This window comes from Trichogramma pretiosum, unplaced genomic scaffold, assembly GCF_000599845.2.
Source record: "Trichogramma pretiosum strain Unisexual culture from Peru unplaced genomic scaffold, Tpre_2.0 scaffold72, whole genome shotgun sequence".
Taxonomy (NCBI): Eukaryota; Metazoa; Arthropoda; class Insecta; order Hymenoptera; family Trichogrammatidae; genus Trichogramma; species Trichogramma pretiosum.
This window is the reverse complement of record NW_019640833.1, coordinates 666,482-689,037: the sequence shown is the minus strand read 5'-3', so window position 1 is coordinate 689,037 and position 22,556 is coordinate 666,482. Positions and strand designations below refer to the sequence as shown.

The following is a 22,556-nucleotide window of genomic DNA, read 5'->3' as shown; positions in this document are numbered from 1 at the left end:
ACAGCACACCGAATCTCTGATTTTCTCAATACATATGTTCCATTTTCCCATGTATTACGGCTATATCTATACACAGTAAACACAATTTTTCATTAAGCTTGCTGTATTTATCAAAGGCTACTATTGAACGATTCATATATTAGCTTGGCTTCAGGACTTTCTCTCGATTTTGTAAGATATCACTGCTCTCTTCATAATAATTGGTCTAATCTTTTATAAAATTATCATAAATTATGAGACAGCCCAGTTAAGTAAAATCTAAATCACGTGAGACTCGAAAGTTTTTCCATTACTTGGAGCATTATGGTATATGATGAGAATTAACATTTCCAAGAGATTTTCCAAGATTTCTTTCGATTATAATTTTCAAAAAGCCATTGAGATGTCTTCTGTAAATTTTAAATTATTGTTTTTCTTTGCAAAAATGTTCTAAAAAAATCAAAAAAAGAAGGAAGCTTAGACTAAATTCAGTATCTCATATTGAGGGAATTTTTGTAAAATATACCTTCTTTTTTTATTTTTGCAGTAACCAAATTTGTTATTGTTTGTTATTGAGTCAGCTTTTTTAGGATAATTTGTTTTTGATGTACTCTTTTTCTGTAAAGTTGTACTTTTCTCAAACGTGTATATTGAAGTATAATTTAGGCGATCCACAATATAGATAGGCAGATCAGTCGGTTTATAAAAAGTCAGCGAGCTTAGAAATGGCGAGCTTTCACAGATACTGCGACATATTGTATCTGAACTCATTCTTTGAACACTCGCTGAATGATACGCTCTCTCATCTGACTATTGTCCTTTGCAGGCGCTTATGGAGTTGACGAAAGAATGAAGTATGTTCGGGAAACGGATTCTAATTGCGATCCGAAAATACCCATATACCTATACCGAGCGCCAAGATTTAAATCCCCCTCCCGCGCGGATGACCGAATGCGCGCGAAAGAAGCGGAGGAGAAGCCGCCGCAGCAGGTAGCCGCGATCCATTGGGCCAAACAAGCTATACTCTATACTAGCCGCTCTCGCAAATGTTCCTCGCATGACTCATCGGAGGCGCATAGCAGTCCATAATGCATTAACGGGGAAACGTGTTTACAATATACAGATGTACCAATTACACGCGTTTTCGATAGTTTTGCGCTATTTTCCCATTTATTGGGGATTCATCTATGTATACTTTAAGCGTTATTCTCTAATAGTAGCTTGTATCGTGTACACTCTTAGTCTCTTGCTCTGCTCCTCCACCCATCGGAACTCGTCTTACGCGCACGCGATTCGCGCGCGGTTACGACGACGCATGACTCATCGCGGACTTCTTCGAATCTCCGCGCGATCTCGTTCCTCGGGTATATGAATTTTTTTTGCGAATAACCGTTGAGCCCGTTTGCCGTCGCTTTCGCTGCGTTTCCCCTCGCTTCGCTTACTTGGCTGCACATTACTTCGACTACCTGTTTATATCTCGAATGGTGCCTGCAGTGGGATCTATTCCGCCAGTTTGGTTACAAAAATGAGAATTTCCAACATTCCTGTGATACGTTTACTCGAATATTCGCAAGTATTTGCCGAAACGCATCAACGAGAATTTTTGGAAATTTTACAATTTCAGACTCTTCGATGATTATGCGCTGCTATACCACCAATCGCACCTGGTGTCATTCTAGCTGCACGAACAATACAAAGTTAACCGCAGTAAGGCGAAGAGCGACTCGGTTATCTCGACAGCTTCGCTCATACTCGACTCAAAGTTCGATTTACGATTTGATTGTCGTTCAATAACAATGGCAATTACAGTCCTCGAGCTGACACAGTGCCTATGATCGATATAAAATATATACACGTAACGCTCATCGGATGCAGATATTATACATGTGTCGACGAGTTTCAATAGCTCATATAGTAATACATATCACTCTTGGGCTCGATCGTATGCTTTTATCGAGCGATACGATCGTCGCGTGCTGAACCGCGACGCTTGTTTTTCGAATAAAGATCTCTCGCGTGCAGCCATGTGACTTCATCGTCTTTCCTATAAATGAGCAATCGCATCGATGACGACTATGGAGACGCGAAAATTTTTTACAATCGCTCGCACGCCGGTATCTCGTTGAATAACTCGGAGAACTTGACGTAAATATACAATTTACTAATCTAGTATTCCATGATTTTGGGTAAAATCAACTTGGAGTATTTTTCTATTTTCAGTTAAACTATGACCGGAGTAAATTCTGTATCGGCTTTTCGATCCCCACCCGTACAAATCTTTGGAAATCCAGTTTGGATTCCGCCCAATATACATAAATCACACCTGCCGAGCGAATTTCAAAAACAAGAAAAAAACTGAGATCGCTGGCGAGAGAGATAGCTGGTTTCCCACTTCGAAAGAGGCGACAGTTCCACGAGATGCTCCGTGCTCGATTCAAAATATTGGCCAAGTGGTGTGTGCGCGCGCAGCCGTCTATTTTTTTCGCGAGCACGTGCTTGTGTGTATTATATACATGTGCATCGCGGCTCGAGTCTGCTGACATCATCGCTGCTGCTGTCGTCGTCGTCGTCGTCGTGCGCTCTTTCTCGAAGTTACGATGCAGTCGGCAGTGCGGCTATGCGTATAATATTATGGCCGTTAGCAGGAGGCGCGCATACATGCAACGGAACAGTGCATACTGCATGCGTCGTCGGTGTAGTATACGTCACAAGACCTAACCTCACCTCACTCCGAAAATTGCCGAGTGGTATTCGCAATATAGGAGGGCGACTGACGCTCGCGTGCTGCATGTCTCTCTCTCTCTCTTTTACTCACACATACACACAAGCGAACGTGTGCGAGTGGGAATATTCGCGCGCGCCACCACTCGCTAGCTCGGCTCTCTCGCCAACGCGCACGCACACACACTTGCAAATGGACTATATGCTTTGGACGTCGTCGACGACGGAGGAGAGTTGCAGACAAGCGCACACACAGAAACATGCTCGCGCGAGAGCGAGCGAAAAGTTGCTCCTCGGGAGGTATTCCCCCGCGCTGGCGCGTGACTCATCGACAGTTTCGACGCGCTTCTCGTCGCCAGACAACCTTTGCAACGTAAACGCCGCAAATATATATATACCTATATACACGTTTCTTACATCGAGATCCGTCAGCGTATACATACACACCTACAGAGACTATATAATACTTGCAGGCTATACGGCCAACGCGTGCTCATATACATATATAGACTGCCCCTCTCGCGTCCCTTCCACCCGCGCTCGCGTCTACTGCTCTCCCTCCCGAGGAAGTTTCTTAGCTCGCGGCGCTCTTTCTCTCTCTCTCTCTCTCACTCTCTCGATTACGGCAGTTTTGACGATACAATTCGCCTTGTTTTACTTTGAATTTTTCGCCACTATTTAGCCGAAAAGGAACGTTTGTTGCTGCTCTCTTTCATTCAGCGTCGTTTCGTCATCGTTTGATTGAATAATCTGCAGTCTAGCAGAAGCTGCACAATAGTCGTCGCGCGGCGGCTCTCGCGAACCACAATTATTACTATGCACGAGTTGTGTGCATTCAATAGTGCGCCTATATAATATATCAGCAGTTACACATATAAACTCTCTGCGCTCGGCGCGAAATTGTCAAAACAAAAAGTGCGTGAGTGTGCGGTAGACGACAGTGCGTGTGCGGCGTTATAAAAGTTTTGAGTTTCGGAGCGCGACGAGCTGCGCTCCGTCGTGCATACATTTGAAAGGGTAAACAGGTGGCGGCCAAAATAAAGCTCACATTGGCAAGAAAACGCCGGGGCTACGGCCTCGACGTAGTCGAAAATCAGCCGGAGGATCGAAACGGCGACATGAAACTCGAGGTGCTCGGCGGCACTGGCCTCCTCGGCCAACTGCAACGTCAACAGCAGCAGCAGCAGCAACAACAACAGCAGCAACAGCAACGGCCACAGTCTAATCAGCAGCAGCCCTTCGGAGTGATCACGTCGGTGGGCAGCATCGGTAACGGAAAATCGGGCCTACTCTCGTCCGTCGTCTCGAATTACGATGAGAACCCCGGCAGCAATCAGAGCTCGTCGGACGAGAGCAGCAGCATCGCCTCGGCGAGCAACTCCAACGGATCGTCGTTCGAGTCGGCCGGCTCCTCGTCCCTGCTGTCGGCCAAGCTGGGTGGAAAGGCCAACCGGAGCTTTCTCGCCATCAACAATCTCGTGCCGTCGTACTCGGCCGCCTGCACGACCGTGAGTACAAGTCGCTCACAGAGCATTTATAAATTGTATTATATAGCAGCTGCAATAATGCACTCGTTTTCGCGCGCGCGCTATCGAGCTATTTACGTACTCGGTGCATAATAATATAAAATACACAGCTCGCGTGGTATACGTGCACGCGCGAGCAAGCACGTCGTCGTCGTCGGCGGCGATATACGCGTTGATGATTCCAAGTGCCTCGAGTGTGTGTGTGTGCGTATGTATGCGAGCCAAGCATCCGATGGCTGTAGTGGCCAGTCGCAGTGCTCCGCGTCGCGAGCGGTGAGCCCCGCTGCTGCTGTGCCTACTGCAGCATCCGGCTGGCCTTGTGCTGCCTGTGTGCAGCTCGCTTATATATACGCACACATGCATTTGTATTACACACAGAGTCGTGTATACGTATAGAGAGAGAGATATGTGCATATAAACACACTGTCGACTCTCGAGCTGGATATATAATATTACAACTTTCATTCAACTCCTCGTATAAGTGCAAGAGAACGCATAATAAGATAATCGTTATACGAGCGCAATTTTATCATTGTTTCGCGTTTTGAAGCGCGCTCTTTTTTTTCCTCCTTCTTCCTAGTTCGAGCCCTCGCTTTTTTCGCGTAGAAAGCAGTGAAAATATATATTGCCATTAAAGCAACTCTATATGCGCATACGCGTAATAATGTCGTAGGATGCAGGCGAGAAGAGAAAGGGTTTCGCCACAAGTAATGGCATGTGCGCGCGAGTTTCTTTGCATCGCATATACATATAGGCGCATATGTATGATTCGAGCGGGGCATGCTCGCAATCCTGTATACAGGTGCCGCATATAAGGTCGTACTGTGTGTGCGTGTGTCTGTGTTATGCTGCCACTGACGTCACACGAATCTCGACGGGGAACCCGTATATACACTCATGTTTGGATTACATATACACACGCACGTGCGCCAATATTCGCGCTGCGTTGCCACTAATAGGCATACTTGTAATGCTCACATGCGAGTACGAAAGTGCCCTGTGTGTCTCTGTATGGGAAACCGAGCCAGATTCTCGTGCGATCGCATTCGCGCGTATATATGGTACCTGTAATATAGTCGCGCGGCCAGATCTGTTGTAATCCCAGATTTCCGAAAAAAAAAAGAAAAGAAAAGAAGATATAAATAACTCGAACGCTTATAGAGCGGAGTGCGATCGAATTTGCATCGGTTCGAAGTATGTGTATACATGAGGGTCGTGCTGGCACGTATACCTAGCCGTGCATACATGTTTACACAATGAACGTGTGCCTATACGTACGTGTCACTGGACTCTATCTCAACTTATACATAAAACCAATCGTTCGATTTGTAATACATTCTTGTACGTACGTTAAGTATATATGTTACTTTTTGCTCTTCGCGACGATTCGATCGGCTAAGATTCATCGGTTTTCCGTTTTTTAAGCATTCCCTTTTTTCGTACATTAATAACGCGTGCGTGGTTAATTGACGTCTTAAGAGCTTAATTGTATATTATTTGCATTTTAAAACGTGCGATAAGTACGACGGCTTTTTTAAATTTCGACCGCCGATAAGAACTAAAAATAATGATCGACTGTGGCTACACTAGCATTGTAAGGCAAATAATGTAATGACAATTCAGCCTAATTGAAAATCATCGATATCCATGCTTGTACAGGCACGAGCTTTTAAATGCTTGATACATTTCAGATCGATCGATCGAGTTAACTTGACAATAATAGCTAATTATCACTTTTCTTTACTTTTCCCAATAGACACGTGCCAAACTGCAGCCATTAGAAATTTTACATTAGATCAGTTCGCATATACGTTTGTTGTCAATAAAGTAATTTTTTTCGATCGCCTTATCGCAACCAAATCTTCAAATAAGATTAGCGATGATTTTGTCTTATCATCGGAATTTCCATGACTCATCGTGTGTATAATGCACATTCCAAATGTTATTTTTTTTACTTTATTTGCTCCCTTTTTTCTGCAAAAGTTCGAAAACAATCGCTGTATACGTTTGAACTTGCCATGCATATCAAAGCCTGATTTGAATTTAATCTGTATCACGTGTTCAAAGGCACAGTAACTACCAACAGTTCATTTCGAAATTTGGAATTTTTCATACATTTGAATTCAACTCCTTCCTGCAGCGTAATTACCCTACTTCACGCGAGTGTCACAAATACTTTTCAAGTTCGTGTGTAAACACTACTCACAAGATCGTTAGGCAACCGTTTATACCTTCGTGTGTGCGAAATAATCTACATCATATAAAGGCTTCAAAAAGTCTTGAGTCATCGAGAAATCCAAAGTTTTGGTAAATTTTTGAATTGTTGTCCTCATAGAGAGATATAAATCACATCTCTTATTTAAAGTGGAAAACGCGTCAAGAATTATAAATGATGCTCCTAAGAAAATGCAGACTTTCAGATATTTGGAACTACAATCAATTATCCAATATCTTTTGATCCGCGATTTAGAAATTTTGATATCTTCTTAATTTATTTGATTACTGTCCTCTCAATTAATGCATTATAAAAAAATTTTGATTCATTATAATTAATCCTATAGACAGGAAATCTAAAAAGTTTTACTAAAAGACCAAAGTAAAAATAAAAAAGTTCTAACTCAATTTCTAAAATATCTACGAGTAGATAGCTTTTAATCAAAAACATTTAAAAATATCAGAAAAAACTTCTTAATTCTACAGTACTTTGATATATTGTGATAGCATTAACTTACTATTAAATTATCTATAAATTTTTATAACTTCATGGTTATATCTTGAAATTTCATCGATGATTATGGCCCTTATTGTGTATCTGGCAAAAATATCAATTCAAATCTGGTAGCAATTGATGCTTTTTCAGCCATTTTTAATTCAAGTATATGTACATTATATACGGCCAAACTTTCACCTTTTTCCTCGTTTGTTCTCGTCCATTTTTTACGGTCAATAAAATTGTACTAACAAAAATTGCATAACGTATACGAGCATTATAATGTAATTTAAGCCAAAAGACACACACAGGAGTCTTACAAAGCACCCGCATTTCCGCGATACAGCTCTGTAGCATTACAAATAATTCGAACGAGAAAAGTTGTAATGTATTCTTCTACTGTGTATAATAAGGCAGTTCTAATATAAAGCCACCGAGAGTCGGCAATAATACTAATAAGCGAGTTATAACTTTCACGAGTCGAGCCTTTTCAAGGGGACACACTGTATAACGAGTGCGCGACGCGAGGAACACGTGTATGCCCCGAGAAAGACTCGAAACGCATGAACAATTGCGAAGGGTTTAGCGAGAGTCTGATATTTTTCTCACCGTCTAATCAAACGCAAACGTATATATCGTAAAACGATGTCCGCCTAAGCGAGTTTTCTCCTCTTCCTAATGGTGTGCACCAACGTGGTAGCAAAAAAAAACATTAGGTTTTACAATCAAAAGTAGAGAATGTGTTTATCGAACTATACAATATAATTAGAGATGATAAATGCGCTCAATGAATACGCATAGATTATACGCACATGCGCATGCTCACTTTAGTATTATAGTTTATATACACTCGAATAGGAAATAATGCGATGCTTTTGTGCATAAATTGCGTTGCTGAATCAACTAATGATGGTATGTATTTATGCTTAATTGAACTGAAGCTTTTGTAACAGAAAGTAACAATCTACCGCGTGCGATCCTATTTTCGAACTTCGTATACGGTTTTAGAACTAACAAACGACCGTATATTAGTTCTCTTACGATCGACGATGTTTATATACTTTATCTAAATAATGTTTTTTTCTTTTGATTTTGTTACATATTAGACCATCTTATATAATGTCTTCTGTTGTACTTTTATTGTTCTTTTTAATTGATTGAATCTTCAAAGCTTTTTGAACTCTTAAGCCTTTAAAAAATATCGTCTTCGAAAATATCTTAAAATTTTCATATTGTGGGATGGAATTAATTTTGCAAGTACTTTAAATTTCGTCAAATCTTCGTTTCAAATAACAAATTTGAAGTCAAATGAAACATCATAAGAACTCCCGGCATCGGCGCACGCAACTGTATTGGCCAAATAAAATTTGTAAACATTGCGGCTTTTCTTACCTGCCTTGGGCGCACTACTACTTCGTCGTCACGCGGAGAACGGACTTTTATCGTCTCTCAGTTATCCAGACGAATGATAGTTAATATTTTTAATCGACCAATTAAAATTCCTCGCACGTGGAAAATCTCTTTACAAAGATGGACCCATATCAAAATGATGGTAACTTGCCGCTGTATTATAGTTGGCGATCAACTCCAACTCTGGATTTCATAGACGTAAGTAACCATCAAAGTATCAACAAAATATTGTGCACGCAATGATCGTTGAATAGGTGTCAGTTTGTGAAACGACCGTAAATTAGTTCTCTTACGATTGATCATGTTTATATACTTTATCTAAATAATATTTTTTTCTTTTGATTTTGTTACATATTAGCCCATTTTATACAATGTCTACTGTTGTACTTTTCTACTTTTTTTTAATTGATTCATTCTTCAAAGCTTTTTGAAAAATGAAAGTTCTGCTGTTTCTCGATTAATTAAGCTTTTGAAAAATATCATCTTTGAAAATATCTTCAAATTTCCATATTGAGGGGTGGACTTAATTTGCAAGTACTTTAAATTTTGTAATAGAATATTTAGTTGTATTGAGTTTAAGAATAACGTAAAAAAATAAATCTAATAACAAATTTGAAGTCAAATGAAACATCATAAAAACTCCCGACATCATATAAATTCGGAATTTACTTGACTTAATTTCCCAAAAGAGCTTGTCTTAAATATTATCTTCTTATGTGTGGCATAGATATATATTAGTATAACACGAGGGTTATAAACACGTGCAGTATTTTTTCTACACTATAATGCACAAATATATGTGTATGTATACATAAAAGCTGCATAAAAGATCGAGGGGTGCCCTCACATTTGCCCCACATAAATACACCATACGAAAGTAAAAATATAATCTCCCCCTTTAGGCATGCTGGACTCTGAACTTGCGTGTGTGTATTGATCTAGCACTTTTCGTTGGGCTTCTGTGGATAGCCTGCGGCTCTTACCGCAGCTGTTTTTAAAAAAATACTAAAGTGAGAAGGACTCAAAACGGGGAAAGTCTCGGAGTACTAAATAGTTGCACTTGATAACGTAAAATTCATTGAGGTCCTAATTAGCTTGCTCGAAAAAAACTGTTCGCTTTACGACATTATCCTGCTACTTACTTGCATCATTTGCAAAAAGGGGATTTTCATGTAGTGCATGCTACTAACTCACTAAATTAGAAGACATTCTTCAGCTCAAGTATATAATGTGTTTCATAGCTCTCGGTCGTTGGGAAATTTTATAAAATAAAACTTTGTTAAGTCACGAACTAAACTTTTATGCATTCATATTAAAAACTATAGATCATTTTTATTGGAAATTTCTATTTATGGAAAATGATTTTTTTTCTTAGTAGCAAAAATTTATTCGCGTCTATTAAAATTGTAAATAAAATTATTATAATTTTAAGTACTCTAAAGAAAAAAATTGTTTAGCTTAGATTTGTATTAAATTTAGCAATATGTTGGGGTACGATGAATATGATTGCACATTTGACTTACAAAAAAAGAATAATTATATTGGGTGTAAAAAAATCTGAACTACATAGCGATTTATGATATTTAAAAAAGAATACTCCTTGATTTAAAAAAATTGTAGCATTTATTATATGATTGTTCAATTCTAAATATTTTGAATTATTTGATTTTACAGAGTAAACCAAATTTAAAAAATTGTTTAATTTTATTCACTAAACAATACGTTTATTGGTCTAAGAGAAATAAATCCACGCAACTAAATGCTTCGCTTATTTTAGTCAAATTCTATTGAACGTATTGTTTCATTTCTAAAAGATACCTGTATCTATAAACTGAAAAACACTATTTCACGATACTTGATAGAAAAATATAAAAACAACATTGAAGCTCAAAAAATCCGATTACACGTGACCATAAAAGCTACCGCCGAAATATATATAATACTCAGGCATTTAAGTATAATAATAGTTTAGCGTTACTGTTAAGCCTCGGATTTCACGTTCTCCGCACCTCATGATATATATACCTACACAATGATCGGCTGGTTTGCAATGTACGAAACTCCCGCGCGAGCAGATCCTATACCATATTATAAATTTTACACCATAGGAATAGTTATATACATTATAAGAGACGAAAACTTCTATTGCCGCGCACGTGTGCCAGTTTACTGTGCAGCAGCTGTTCTGCTGCTGTTTGCGCACGTAAAGTATCGCGTATACCTGAGCTATAATATACTTTAATTATCTTATATTTGCCATTCGCGCCTGATGGTTTTATCTAGGGGTGACTGCGGCCATGGCGGTGGGTTCGTGCATTTTTTACCTCAGTAATTTCCAAGTCTTTTAAATCGATATAGATAAGATGCAAATGCCTCATAACAAGGGGATATACACCTCGAGCTTTGTACACACTTGGCTTTTGTGTGAGTACGTGTGGAGGCTTATCAAATACTAAAAAAATTCAACCACGTGGAAACAAACTGTGATCTGATAAAAAATAGTTTACGAGGGTTACAGTGAAACTTTTTTCTTTTCGTTCCATGGATAAATTAAAAAACTGTACGATTCTCTAATTAACGGATATTCCTTAGTCAACAAGATAAATTTGGTTTTCAATATTTACGAAAGAGTCGCTTTTTTGATGGAAATAATATCTTATCTAAGATTTGAAAGGATTTGTATTATGAGATATGCGTATTTTTAAAGATTTTTTTTGTTCCACAAGAATCGAGTCTCAAACTTACTAATTACTTTAGCTACTCGCTTCATAAAGCGTTAGATATTGAATTACAGTGGAACCCCGTACATATAGCCCTATTACCAATGGTTTTGAAGTTAAATTTTTTATCTCGAGTTTCAAGAAGATATGATTACAGCCGTGTACATATTATATAGATTCAATAATTAACAGCGACACACTTGACAGATGGTCTCCCTTTCGCAGTGTGCACGAGTGGAACCCGGTACTTGAAAGATCGAGCGTCTAGCGCTAGTGTAATATTGCAATTGCATAGGGGTAATCGACCCTATACGCGCCGAGTTAACGAATTGCAAGCTACTTTTTTAAATGGATCGATCTGATTAGAATTGAAACTGTGAAAAGTGCCGGACGCACGGATGGCGACGATAAGGTGTGACGACAAAAGATAGTAATTTTTGTCGTGTGTATTTTGAAAAACATCTGTATCACCTATACGTTAAGTACGGTCTGCGTAAAATGTAGATTTTATTGAAAAAAAGAAATCGTTTCATAAAGATTATGTTTTGGTTTCACGGCACGTCGTACAGAGACATAGAAAAATAAAACAATAAAAAGTCTTTGTGATTTGACGGAAGCACCGATAACGAACAAGTTCAATAGTACGCGAACACATAACATTGCGACTCGGGCACACCTGTTAAGTAAGACATAATTTTTCCATCTCAATGTCATAATACGTTTAAAAACGAATGAGATTTACGTGCTGTATCGCTTTTTGTCACTCCTAATTATACTCTCGATTACCATCGATCGTGCTGAGCTAGTTCCAAGTCGAGACTAATATTTCGCTCTCTTCGCCGACGACAATCGATCGTCTTTGGGTTAGGTCGAAAAGTTTTTCACGTTTCGCACAGATGCCATTTACCTCGAGATAAGATACATCGAGTATTCGCCATTACTCTCCTGGCTCGACTTCCCCCTTCGACGTAACCCTCCTTGGATGGCCTTTGAAAAATATAAATCTTGAAACATTAGGTATACGCGTGGTATGGCGGAGCAGCCATTAAACTCGCCGGAGCAAATTTTAACGATCTCATCCTGAGAGAGAATGCCTCTTTGACGTATATCCATCCGATCTGTATCTGCGCGCGATTGGCCATCTATCCACGTGCGCGTATATAAGCAGGAAAATGCGCACGCGAGCATGACAAAAATTCATCCGTGAAGAAGAGCACAGGAGAGAGAACGAGAGAGGAGAGATAGCGCGTATATTCCGTGCTTTCACTTGCGATTTCCGGATCAACCCCCGGTGCTTCGAGCTCTGTTGCTCTGCTGCTGCTGCTGCTGCTGCTGCTGCTACTGCTGTGTGTGTGCGCATACACAGGAAAAAAACGCGCGCGCACGTATTTGTGTACGACGCGGAGACTCCCCCGCAAGTCGAAAAATCGATATGGAGCGCGAGGGAATCGGCCAGTGGGGTGCCGATGTGCCGCTGCCTTTAGCGAGGGCGTTTCGTATATACCGCTGCAGGCCGACGCGTCGATTTGCTACGCGCACTTAAGCGAGAAGGGATACGCGCGTATATACGATACATCGGTAGCGTGTGTGTATACATACATATACGGGTGCACAAGTCAAACCGGTGAGGGCAGCTGGCTAAATTTTATTAAAAGCACATTCGCGCTTTACTCTCGAAAATTACTACGTATATACACGAGAGCTCGTGTGAAATATCGAAGACTGTTTGGTCGGATTTAGCACGTTCAAACGCATACGACTCGCTTATACGTGCTTATTACATTTCAGCAGATCGAACGCTGCTGCTGCTGCCGCGCGTCTGCCTCCTGCATGTCTGCCGTTACTGCACACGCGCGCGGTCCTATTAAAATTAATGCTCGCGAGTTACGAGCGCGAGATTTCGACTTAACGAGTACTTACGTCTCTCCCGAGGAATTATATTATTTTTCTTTCCTCGACAGAATTACCTCGACGCTAATGGCCGCGTTTTTCTTTTTTAACTCGCGCGAGTATTTTGCCAATACGCTCGACCGCGCGGCGCGCATAAAGTCAAACAAGCGAGAACCCATAACATTCGACTACGATCCATCGTGGAGAACACGAACGAAAAAAAAAACAGATAAGAAAAGTGTCTGGAAAATATACACTTAGCGCGGCTCGTGCGCGCGCGTGCACGTATGTATATCGCGGGTCTTATCCGCGCCGCGGCTAAAACACGTGCGCACAAAGTTCCCGCGTGCTAGTGCGTATACATGGCAGGCTTATATGTAAAAACATACTGGCTAACACTCGCCGCCCGAGATAATCCATAATATTAAGTACGCAACGAAGAAATCGGAAAGAAGAAAAAAAACTGAAAGGAAGCCTGCAGCGGAGCAGAACGCGCGCGGGTGAGTCATCGAGTGCACGCAAAAAAGTCTTTGAATTATAAGCGCGCGCGCACCTGATGAGAGAAAGAGGAGAAATAGAGAGGGACAGAGAGAGTGAGAGAGTGAGAGAAGGAGGGAGGGAGGGAAAGAAAGAAAGAGACGAGTCGCGTGTGTGCACGCGCTCACTCGCGCGACACTCGATATCATTGGCTTGGATTTTTGTATATCACAATTAGAGATGACGAGGAGCGATATGTGCTCTATGCATCGGTTGCGCTTCGATAGCGAAAATTATTGCGTGCGGAGAGCGTCGATGAGCGTTGTTTTGTTGTGGATTCGTTCGCAGAAAATGTTTTGCATTCCGCCGAAGAAAGCGCGCACGCGAAGAATTCGCCCAGTGACTTTTCAACAAATTCATCGTATATACATATAAACTATTTACACATTGAGCGCGTACACCATCGCGATCGAGCTCTCCTAAACGTGCATAAAAACTTAATGACAAAGTATAATAAATAATGCATGAAAGAGAGAAAAAAAAATGAGTTCAATGCTTTGTTAAGCCGTTTGGTCGAATCCGCACAAATAGTTTCCTTGAATCTTTTCTTCAAGGGTAACGCATGCTGCACATATATCGTACATAAACGTACGGCAGTGCACACATTATATGCCAGTGTCGACTAATGATACGACGAGAGAAGAAAAATAAAAGAAAAAAAAAAGAAAAAGACTCGTTATTTATATTGTTGCGAGTGATAAAAGTATTATCGTTGGCACGTGCTACTATGCGCGCACCGTATTATAGATCTCTTTCTCTCGCTCGCTCTTTCTTCTCTTTTGTATACACAACACAACGAGCGCGAGCGCGTCCTATTGCTTGTGCAATGCACCGTGCGACGTTTCCGTTTTGCTGCATTCGACCATCGGCACACGCCTATATACATAATGCGTCTGCTCGAATGTGAAATAATCGTAATAATTATGATTTTAGTTTTTCTCTCGCTGCCGGCTGCTGCGTGACTTAATTGAACTATACAAGCAAACACGACTGTGTGAATGTTTTTCGTGCTACTGCTCGCATGCGCATTGCTGGAATATTTCGTTGAGCAAAAAAAAACAACCCCAAACTAATCAGTTATGTACATGTACAGCATGACTCTCGTTATCGTCGTCTGCGGACAAGATCGTAAGGCTTTATAAGCCACTACGGTATTCGATTAACCCCCTGAGAAATGAAGAAAAAAGAAGCCTGCTTGCGATGCGCGATGATATAGTCGAGTTTCGGAGCTTTTTAATAGCACTACGATGCGCTATATACTCAGCAGTTTGGCTTTGTTCGTGAGTCTGTAGTCTGTACATGTATTTGCACTGCTACAACGACGAAAACGGACCAACGCTCGGAAACAAAAGATTAAACTTCGGGGATTTGCGCCAATGATCATGTTTATCCCCCCGCGTAATTTTTAGCGTTCGCAAACTTTATTTGCATATAGTTAACTTATTGTGTATACCATTGTTCTGTCATTTTGTGGATTATTATTTCTTTGTTTTAAGATACATTCCTCAGTATATTATAACCAATTTTCACACCAAGCGTTAATTGTCTTTGACTACGCGAGCCAAATGAAATTACTACTGAAGCCACTGTTGTATAATCTATTGCATGAAAATTGAAAGATCAAGTTTTACTAAAATTAAATTTTTATCGTAATTATACTCGAGTGAGTTTCTAAACGTAGCCAAGATGGACTTTTCCATGCAGTTAAAAGTTGAGATGCTCGTTCAAAATTTTGAGATTTGATGAATCGTTTGATGATAAATTTGATATTATTTGAATTCGTTTAATGACTACAAGTAAAGATTAAAATTTTTCCTATATTTTTGAATACAATATAGTTTATTTCCTTGTTCACTAGGTACTGCTAATAATATGTCTAATTTGCGCAGTACCAAACGAAACAATATCGGATTGTTTAGCAATACCTTAATACAGGGTAAAAATTTCGATTTTTACAGAAATTTTTTGAAAATAATACATTATCTTTTTCTCCAGGATAATTTATAACACAACAACATGATGGCAATTTTCAATTAAATAATGTATAGTTGTAAGTCGTGCTCTGCGCTCTTCGGATAATAATTGCAACCTTGACAGATAAATGTCCCGATCGCCACTCACAATTATATTTTTATTGGATAATCTGAAAAAGTTAAAAGTAGGTAATCAGTTATAAAAGGATTATCCAAGGTAAATCATGGCTTGCTTGCATCGGCACGTTCCGACTTGGTAGCGTAATGGTAAACATTGGAAAGACTTTTTTCTTTCAGAAAATTTTTTCTCCATTGCTAGTGGGAGGTAAAACACGGGATAGATTGTACTAAGCAAGGTCGAAAATAATTTCACGACAACTTGCCCACCCATCATTATTTGCAACCTTGAAACCGATCGTGAAACTTTTTTCGGATTATCTAACGGTAAAATTGAAAAATTAATTGTGGCGATATCAAAAGCACGACTGATGTTCTCGTCTAAAAAATCATTATCGTGCGTGTAGGGTAGCATACAGGGGGATATTGTTATGTGTAAAAAAAGAATCTTCATTATAAAAGAAAAATTAAGAATAAAAGTAACCATACCGTGTTCTACCGAAAATATGACGTAAAAAAATAATGTAAGGTGTGGTATATTTTTGGTAGAACTCCGCGATATGTTTTACAAATTGTTAGTATCAATACAGCACCCAATTTTTATAGATGTTTTTTCACAATATCTGAAAAAAATTAATCAAAAAATACCGATCTTTAAGATCGTGTTAAGCTGTGTCAGATTTCAATAGCATCGGTGTATTTATTAATTGCTACAATTAGACATGCACTTCACCAAAATATGATATGTATCTTCATAATGCCAATAAAGTTGAAGTGCAAAATATAAATATTTTCTAACACTGTGTTTCACGATTGTTTACAATGTAAGCCTGTGTAATGACACTTTGTTATCTAGTGTCGGCACAGGCTACACACAGCTATCAATTGAAAAGAATAGTTGAAATGTTGTCGGATCATCAATCGACTTCGTAGTAGTTTTCTTGGGTGAACACATTTTGCAATACTTTTCAAACACGTCTTCGAGTAAGCATTATCTTTGACAACTTGAGTTGAGATACATGCACTGTAAAAATCGATCTGCTGCATCACGAATAATCCGTTTAATGTGTCAGGAAGTCCAAAATATACAATATCTGTGAGAGAATGAGTAATGATTATAAAAAGTTATGGGGGAAAAAGTGTTTTTTGGTTATTTCTAGATGAGAAAATACGCACTAGAGATTCGGAGAATTAACTCCGACTTATACTCATTTAATCGAAAGATTGCCGAATTTCAATTTATACCGGACCAAAAAAAGTGATAAAGTCCGACGTAATTTGCTGTTCGTATTACGCATGAATCGTCGATTAGATAACGGTTTTAAGTATGAATAAACTCAAAAAATCAAACAAATTTAAATCATAATTATTCATCGATTTCGATTTAATTTATCAGAAATCCACAAGCAGGTGCTGCATAAACAATGGCCTAAATAGTTGAAATATTTTCAAAATCGATTCCTTCCGTGTCTACCTGTAGACAATTCTCATTGTAATATGATTTTCTGACTGTTATATTCGAAGTTGGAATAGTCGCTCCTAATTTAGACTTTTTTTCAATATGTTTTGCTCGCGCGTCGATTTAAGATTCATTCGAATATACGAAAGTGTACGATCGCAAATGTGTACATCGCAAATGTTTGGAAAATGCTAGAATAACTTTGACAATGTCACTAAAATAATGGATACTCGTTACAGTGCATAGTTCCCCCCTGGATTTTCAGTAAAATATTTGTTCTAATGCCGGGCAATGTTATTGTAAATGACACGTGATTTTTATTGAACGTCGCGTGAAGCTAGAGCCGCGAATAACAACAAACTCGAGAGTTCGGATTTTGTCGGTGTGTATAAGATGCGTTCGTACACCCCCATTGTGAATTTCCAGCGAAAATAGCGGGGAATTAATCGTCAAAATGTCCCAATGCAGGAGCCGCTGGAGGGGATGCGCGAGCGGCTGACGTCACGGGAGGAGTGCAAATACGAGCGTCCGAGCCAGCCACTCTCACTGCTTTTGCGCTCGTAATGTATGTATGTAGCGTATATATATGCGTGTAAGTATGTATGTACGCGCTGCTCTGGCAGCCGGCAGAGTGTAGTAGCAGCGGTGGCGGTGGCCTCAGTGGTTGCTATACGGCCCGTATATATATAACGCGCCGCGCGCGGGAGGGGGAAATAATGCTCGTTCTGTTTGTAGCCGCGCGAGCCGTGCATACAGCTTATATAGCTATCGGACGGTCACGTTGCTCCGCTCAGTCAATGCTCGACTAGAACAGCAGACGCACTAAAGCTCGACGCGCTGCGCGGTAAATTTGACGTTTGGCTTCAAAGTTCTTGGTTCTTGTTTGGTGTTTATCAGTGCTAATAGTACGGTTTTGTAATTGTTCGAACGTGAACGGTTTGTGTGACTTTTCGAGTGCTTGTACCATTTCGCGAAGCAGTTTTGCCTCGCCGTTTTCTTTCAAAACTGGCGCAGAGTTACATGGAAATTTCGGAAAACTTCGCCGGCTCTCCGATGTCTCAACTCGTGCCGAATCCCGGTTATGATTATTCCTATATGGACGACACTAATGCATACAACATGTGCTCCATATATCCCACAATGGACAATGGAGATTATTGGAATTACAATGAGAAAGTGGTAAGAGTCGTTTCATTATCGTATTCCGTTTTTGTCCGAGGAAAAGTTCGGTTTGACGGATTTCACAATTGAATGTCCATTAACAATTGCTTTCGAAGAATAATTTTTAATTGTGGTCAAAAATGTCAGTCGTGAATGTTTTGAGGCTGTCCCGCGCAAGTAACAAATCACGAAGCGCACGAATCAAGTGTACATTAGACGTAAATGTCGTACATAAAAAGTAGAAAATAATAAAAACAAAAAATATGTAATAAATGGGGGATTTAAGAAAATTGTCATTCAAATGTTTTTTAATAATTTAATATTGAAAAAAAATCAAATGAATAGCGCGAGTGATTTGATAAATTAATAATTTATTTTGAACCAAAATTGAGGGTAAAACTTTGACGATATAACAACATATATATTTATTATTGCAAATTTTTGTCACAGCTTTTCAAAAAGTTGTTACATTTGATTCATAAAATTAATTTGTATACATTTGTTTATCTCTAAAAAAAATGATGAAGGTTTAGTCAAGGGACTTATTATTCTGCTCTAACTCTACTAGTAGTCAAATTTCCTTGCCCTGCCGATCTCTCGCGTGTATATACTTTCGTCAACCAAACCGATATTTATGTGTAATTATCCGTGTAGGGCTTTAGGGTATACAAACCTTATGTTCTAAACGGGGCTTGTGGCTCATTTCGTTTGAACTTGCCAATATCGATTCTCAAGGGAGTTTCGCGCTGGCAAAAGAACCGGCGGAGTAATCGAAAACTTTTTGGCGCCGCTAAACGCACGCATAAGCTTATTTGTTAGTTAACACGGATAACCGATACGAGCTACATTGTACGTGCATACATTTTGTCGTCCGCAGCTTTTGTGCTCTCGATGTGCATTCATTGTGCGCGACGAGTTGATTATAATGCAAGCTCTCCCCCTTCCTGCGACACTGTCGTACCCCTTTTCGCTTTTTTTTCGACAATACGAACGCGTCCTTCGAGGCAGCAAATGTCCTGCGCTAGTCACCAAACAGATAATCCGATTTTGATATTGAATCTTTTAACGAGGGTTATACCACTGAAGCATGTTATTTTACCACCAACTAAACGTGATTAAAAAGAATTTCCGACAATTTTTAACTTGGATCGTACGTGCTAGCTCATCATCACCATCGTAAAACCACCTCGGTAAACATTTACCTCTGACCATGAGGCGAGCTTATACCTTATCAAATAATCGGGGTTAACTTCTTTTCTCGATGCCATAACGCACAAAAAATACATGTATACGCACCGCATCTGCAGGCCGCACACGCATGCACACGACGATGCATTACGTACAAATTGCTTTGCATTTGATCGAACTTGGCTCCTTATTTTTTTTCTTCTTATAATCGTACGCTCGGTACTGTTTGTGCGCGCATAATGCACTGGTGCGTGTGTGCGTGTAATACGTGCGACCTTGCAACTGATGGAACGTGAGAGTGTGAGAAAAGGCAACTGTTCTGGCTCGATTAAAGTGTGAATGTGTGCTTGTATACATTATTAGTAAATATGTACGTATACGATAGTGTGCATGTGCGTATGCGATCTATGTACATTAAAAGAAATCTGTGCCACTTGCGCGACGTCATCATTACTTTTAGTATTAAAAATGTCATGGAACAGTGGCACATACATCGTCCAGGCTCGCGAGCCATTCGAACGCGAGAAGGCATTAGAGAAGCCATCGTTATTGCATATAGGTATATGTGTGCATCGCTCGCGGGTGTTTATTAGAAATTCGTTTAAAAACTCCCGCTTATTTGTGTGACAAAATCGAATGATCGAGTTAGACGTTTATAACGAGTTTCGTGGATTTTGACTATTATACGCGAGGTGAGTCATGATTTTCCTGAAAATGCATTCCGAGTTATTTTTTCTTATTACTTTTTTTTTTTGCTTACTTCATCTGAGAGAGATGTTTGGAAACAAGTTATAGACTAACAACGTTATTATCGCCTTTGATTGTTTTTAATTGAAATCGATTGGCAAAAAGGTCGAAAGCATGTGCGATAAGCAGGCCACTAGCTAATTAGTAAACTAATGTACTGCTTTAATTTTGACTCGCATTGATGCCCATATGATCAAGGCACCATCATAAGTCACAATCGTGTAGGCTTATAAACACATTAATAAGCATAATATTTTGGACTTTGAAAGATCGATCGGTCATAGCATTATCCTAATGAATTTCTGTCTAGATGCTTGACTTGTAAATGAAATAATTAAAAAAAATGCGGAAAATATCTCTAGTAGATACGCGGACGAGTGGATTAGCGAAAAGTCCTTTGTTACAAACAACGATTAGAGGCTAAAAAGTTGCGTAGTAATGCGATCCATTTATTTGTCATCCATTAGATCGTAGCGCGCGCGTATTACCTCTTATCTTTGGCAAAATTAATGAAACTTATGTAGCAGGCTCTTTGCGATTAAAGTGAATTAATTTCTCGCTGGAGTGGACAAAAGCTTTTTTTATATATGCGTTGCGTGAGCCGGAGCGTTTCAAGCTCTCGCACCAACGAGGCTCGCTGCGCGAGAGTTTCCTGGAAATCGTCAGCGCGCGATTTATCATAATCTTATATGTATGCGAATATATCGCGCCGAGAGAGAAAGAGAGAGAGAGAGCCGCCCCGAACGTCGCACAGCACATGGCGGCATTTTTTTGATACATTGAATTTTTACATTCTTGTTATAACTGTGTCTATGAAAAATTATTACAATGTACGCGCACTTGATTTTTCCTCTTGAAAAGTCCTAACGAACACTTTCCATTGTTCTAAGCTGTTGAATAATAGTTTTTACGTTTCAAAGGTGATTTCATAAGTACGCATAAATGTATTCCAAGGTTGCTCTCGTTGACCATGAAAAAAAAAACTTTTCTTCGAGCACAGCTCTGATATATATACCTTGACATGAGAGATGTAATAGATTTTTAAAGAAAAAAATCAGTAAAGTAATTGACGTCAAAGAGATTCATTAAATAGCGAAGGCACTTAAAAAGCACGTATAGCAAATAAACAGTTAAGCAAGCAGAGCAATGTATACCGTCGCAAAAGCACGCGAACAATTCAATATTTGTCGAAGTATTGACTTCCTGCCGTGGTATATACATAAATTAAAGGAAAAAATAATTGTGAACGCGTATTAAACAGATTATTTGAAAGACCATCCAACTCCACGCTATATACTTTTCACGAAAAAGTAAAAGGCAAAAGCGCCCACGAACTTGCAGTTGCACATTTCAAATCTGCATGCATTTTACGAATCTCTAAACAATTACCGAAACCATCAGTTCGAAGAAAATGCGACTTGTCACCAATCAGCTAATTAACAAAAAAGAGTGCAAATTAACGTAATGTAGCTACAAAGACGTTAAGCTATCAATTAAGAGAAAAAACAACACTCACGACGACTATTCGGGAAAAACCTTTTGACGATTGATAAGCACAGTTGGCCGTTGAACGTAAAAGGAGCGAAGAAAAAACCGCCGGAAGTCACACACTGTTACAATACAGGTGCATTATATTATTACCGTTTCAATGCAATGTTATTTTGCCGCACGTGACGCGTGCATACTCGCAATATATGGTCGATTCTCCGTGAAATCAAATGTCCCCCAACTTTTCTTTACGATGTCGTGAAAAACTTTTTTTCGATGTCATACATGTTTCCAAATTTTAATAAAATTTTGAGAACCGTCTATCCTTCTTTTTTAGAGTCTTAAACGGGACGTTTTTCCGAAATTCATGCTTACTACGAATATTACAAAAATTCCTGGTTCATTGGAGCATAAGTCATAACTAGAAATGCTTTAACATTAGCAATAATAAGCATGAATTGAGAAAAAACACCAACTTCGGGACTGTGAAAAGGGGCAAAAGACGGTCTAAAAAATTCTAATAAAATTTAGGCACACAAATGACATTATTAACAAGTTTTGCATTACAGCAGAAAAATGTTTTGTCCATTTAATTTCACACAGAATCGGCCACATACGTGTACAGACGTAAAAAGTAACTCGTATTTGAAGGTTTTCCGAGAAAAAGTCCCAGACGCACACGAGTAAAAGTATATACGGACATTTTAAAGTATCGGCGGGGCTGGCCAAGCGGGTTATTTTTAACAATTTGTTACGTTCCTTAAACTGCTTCGTTATGCAATAATAAGCTCGGCAAATTCAATGCCGGCGTGCAGCTGACGAGAAAGAGACGTCAAGTCGAGAGATACAAGAAACTTCGACGAAATTTCTATACGGAGTACAGGTTTCGCGCGTTTGACTCATCGTGATTTCAGAATTGATTTAGAAGGG

General features: G+C 39.4%; 1 protein-coding gene across 3 annotated transcripts in view; it reads left to right on the top strand.

Moving 5' to 3' along the window:
• Window positions 1-3,370: 3,370 nt before the first annotated feature.
• The window catches only part of LOC106656291 (transcription factor kayak), a 48,737-nt gene continuing 29,551 nt past the window's right edge, over window positions 3,371-22,556 (top strand). Inside the window, exon 1 of one of the 3 annotated variants that reach the window (XM_014377169.2) lies at window positions 3,371-4,208. In XM_014377169.2, coding sequence (XP_014232655.1) covers window positions 3,819-4,208 — 390 coding nt within the window. In that variant the 5' untranslated portion in view covers window positions 3,371-3,818. Of the gene's footprint in view, window positions 4,209-8,338; window positions 8,545-17,842; window positions 18,222-22,556 lie in introns of those variants that run through there. The other 2 variants (XM_014377171.2, XM_014377170.2) reach the window with 2 other exon arrangements.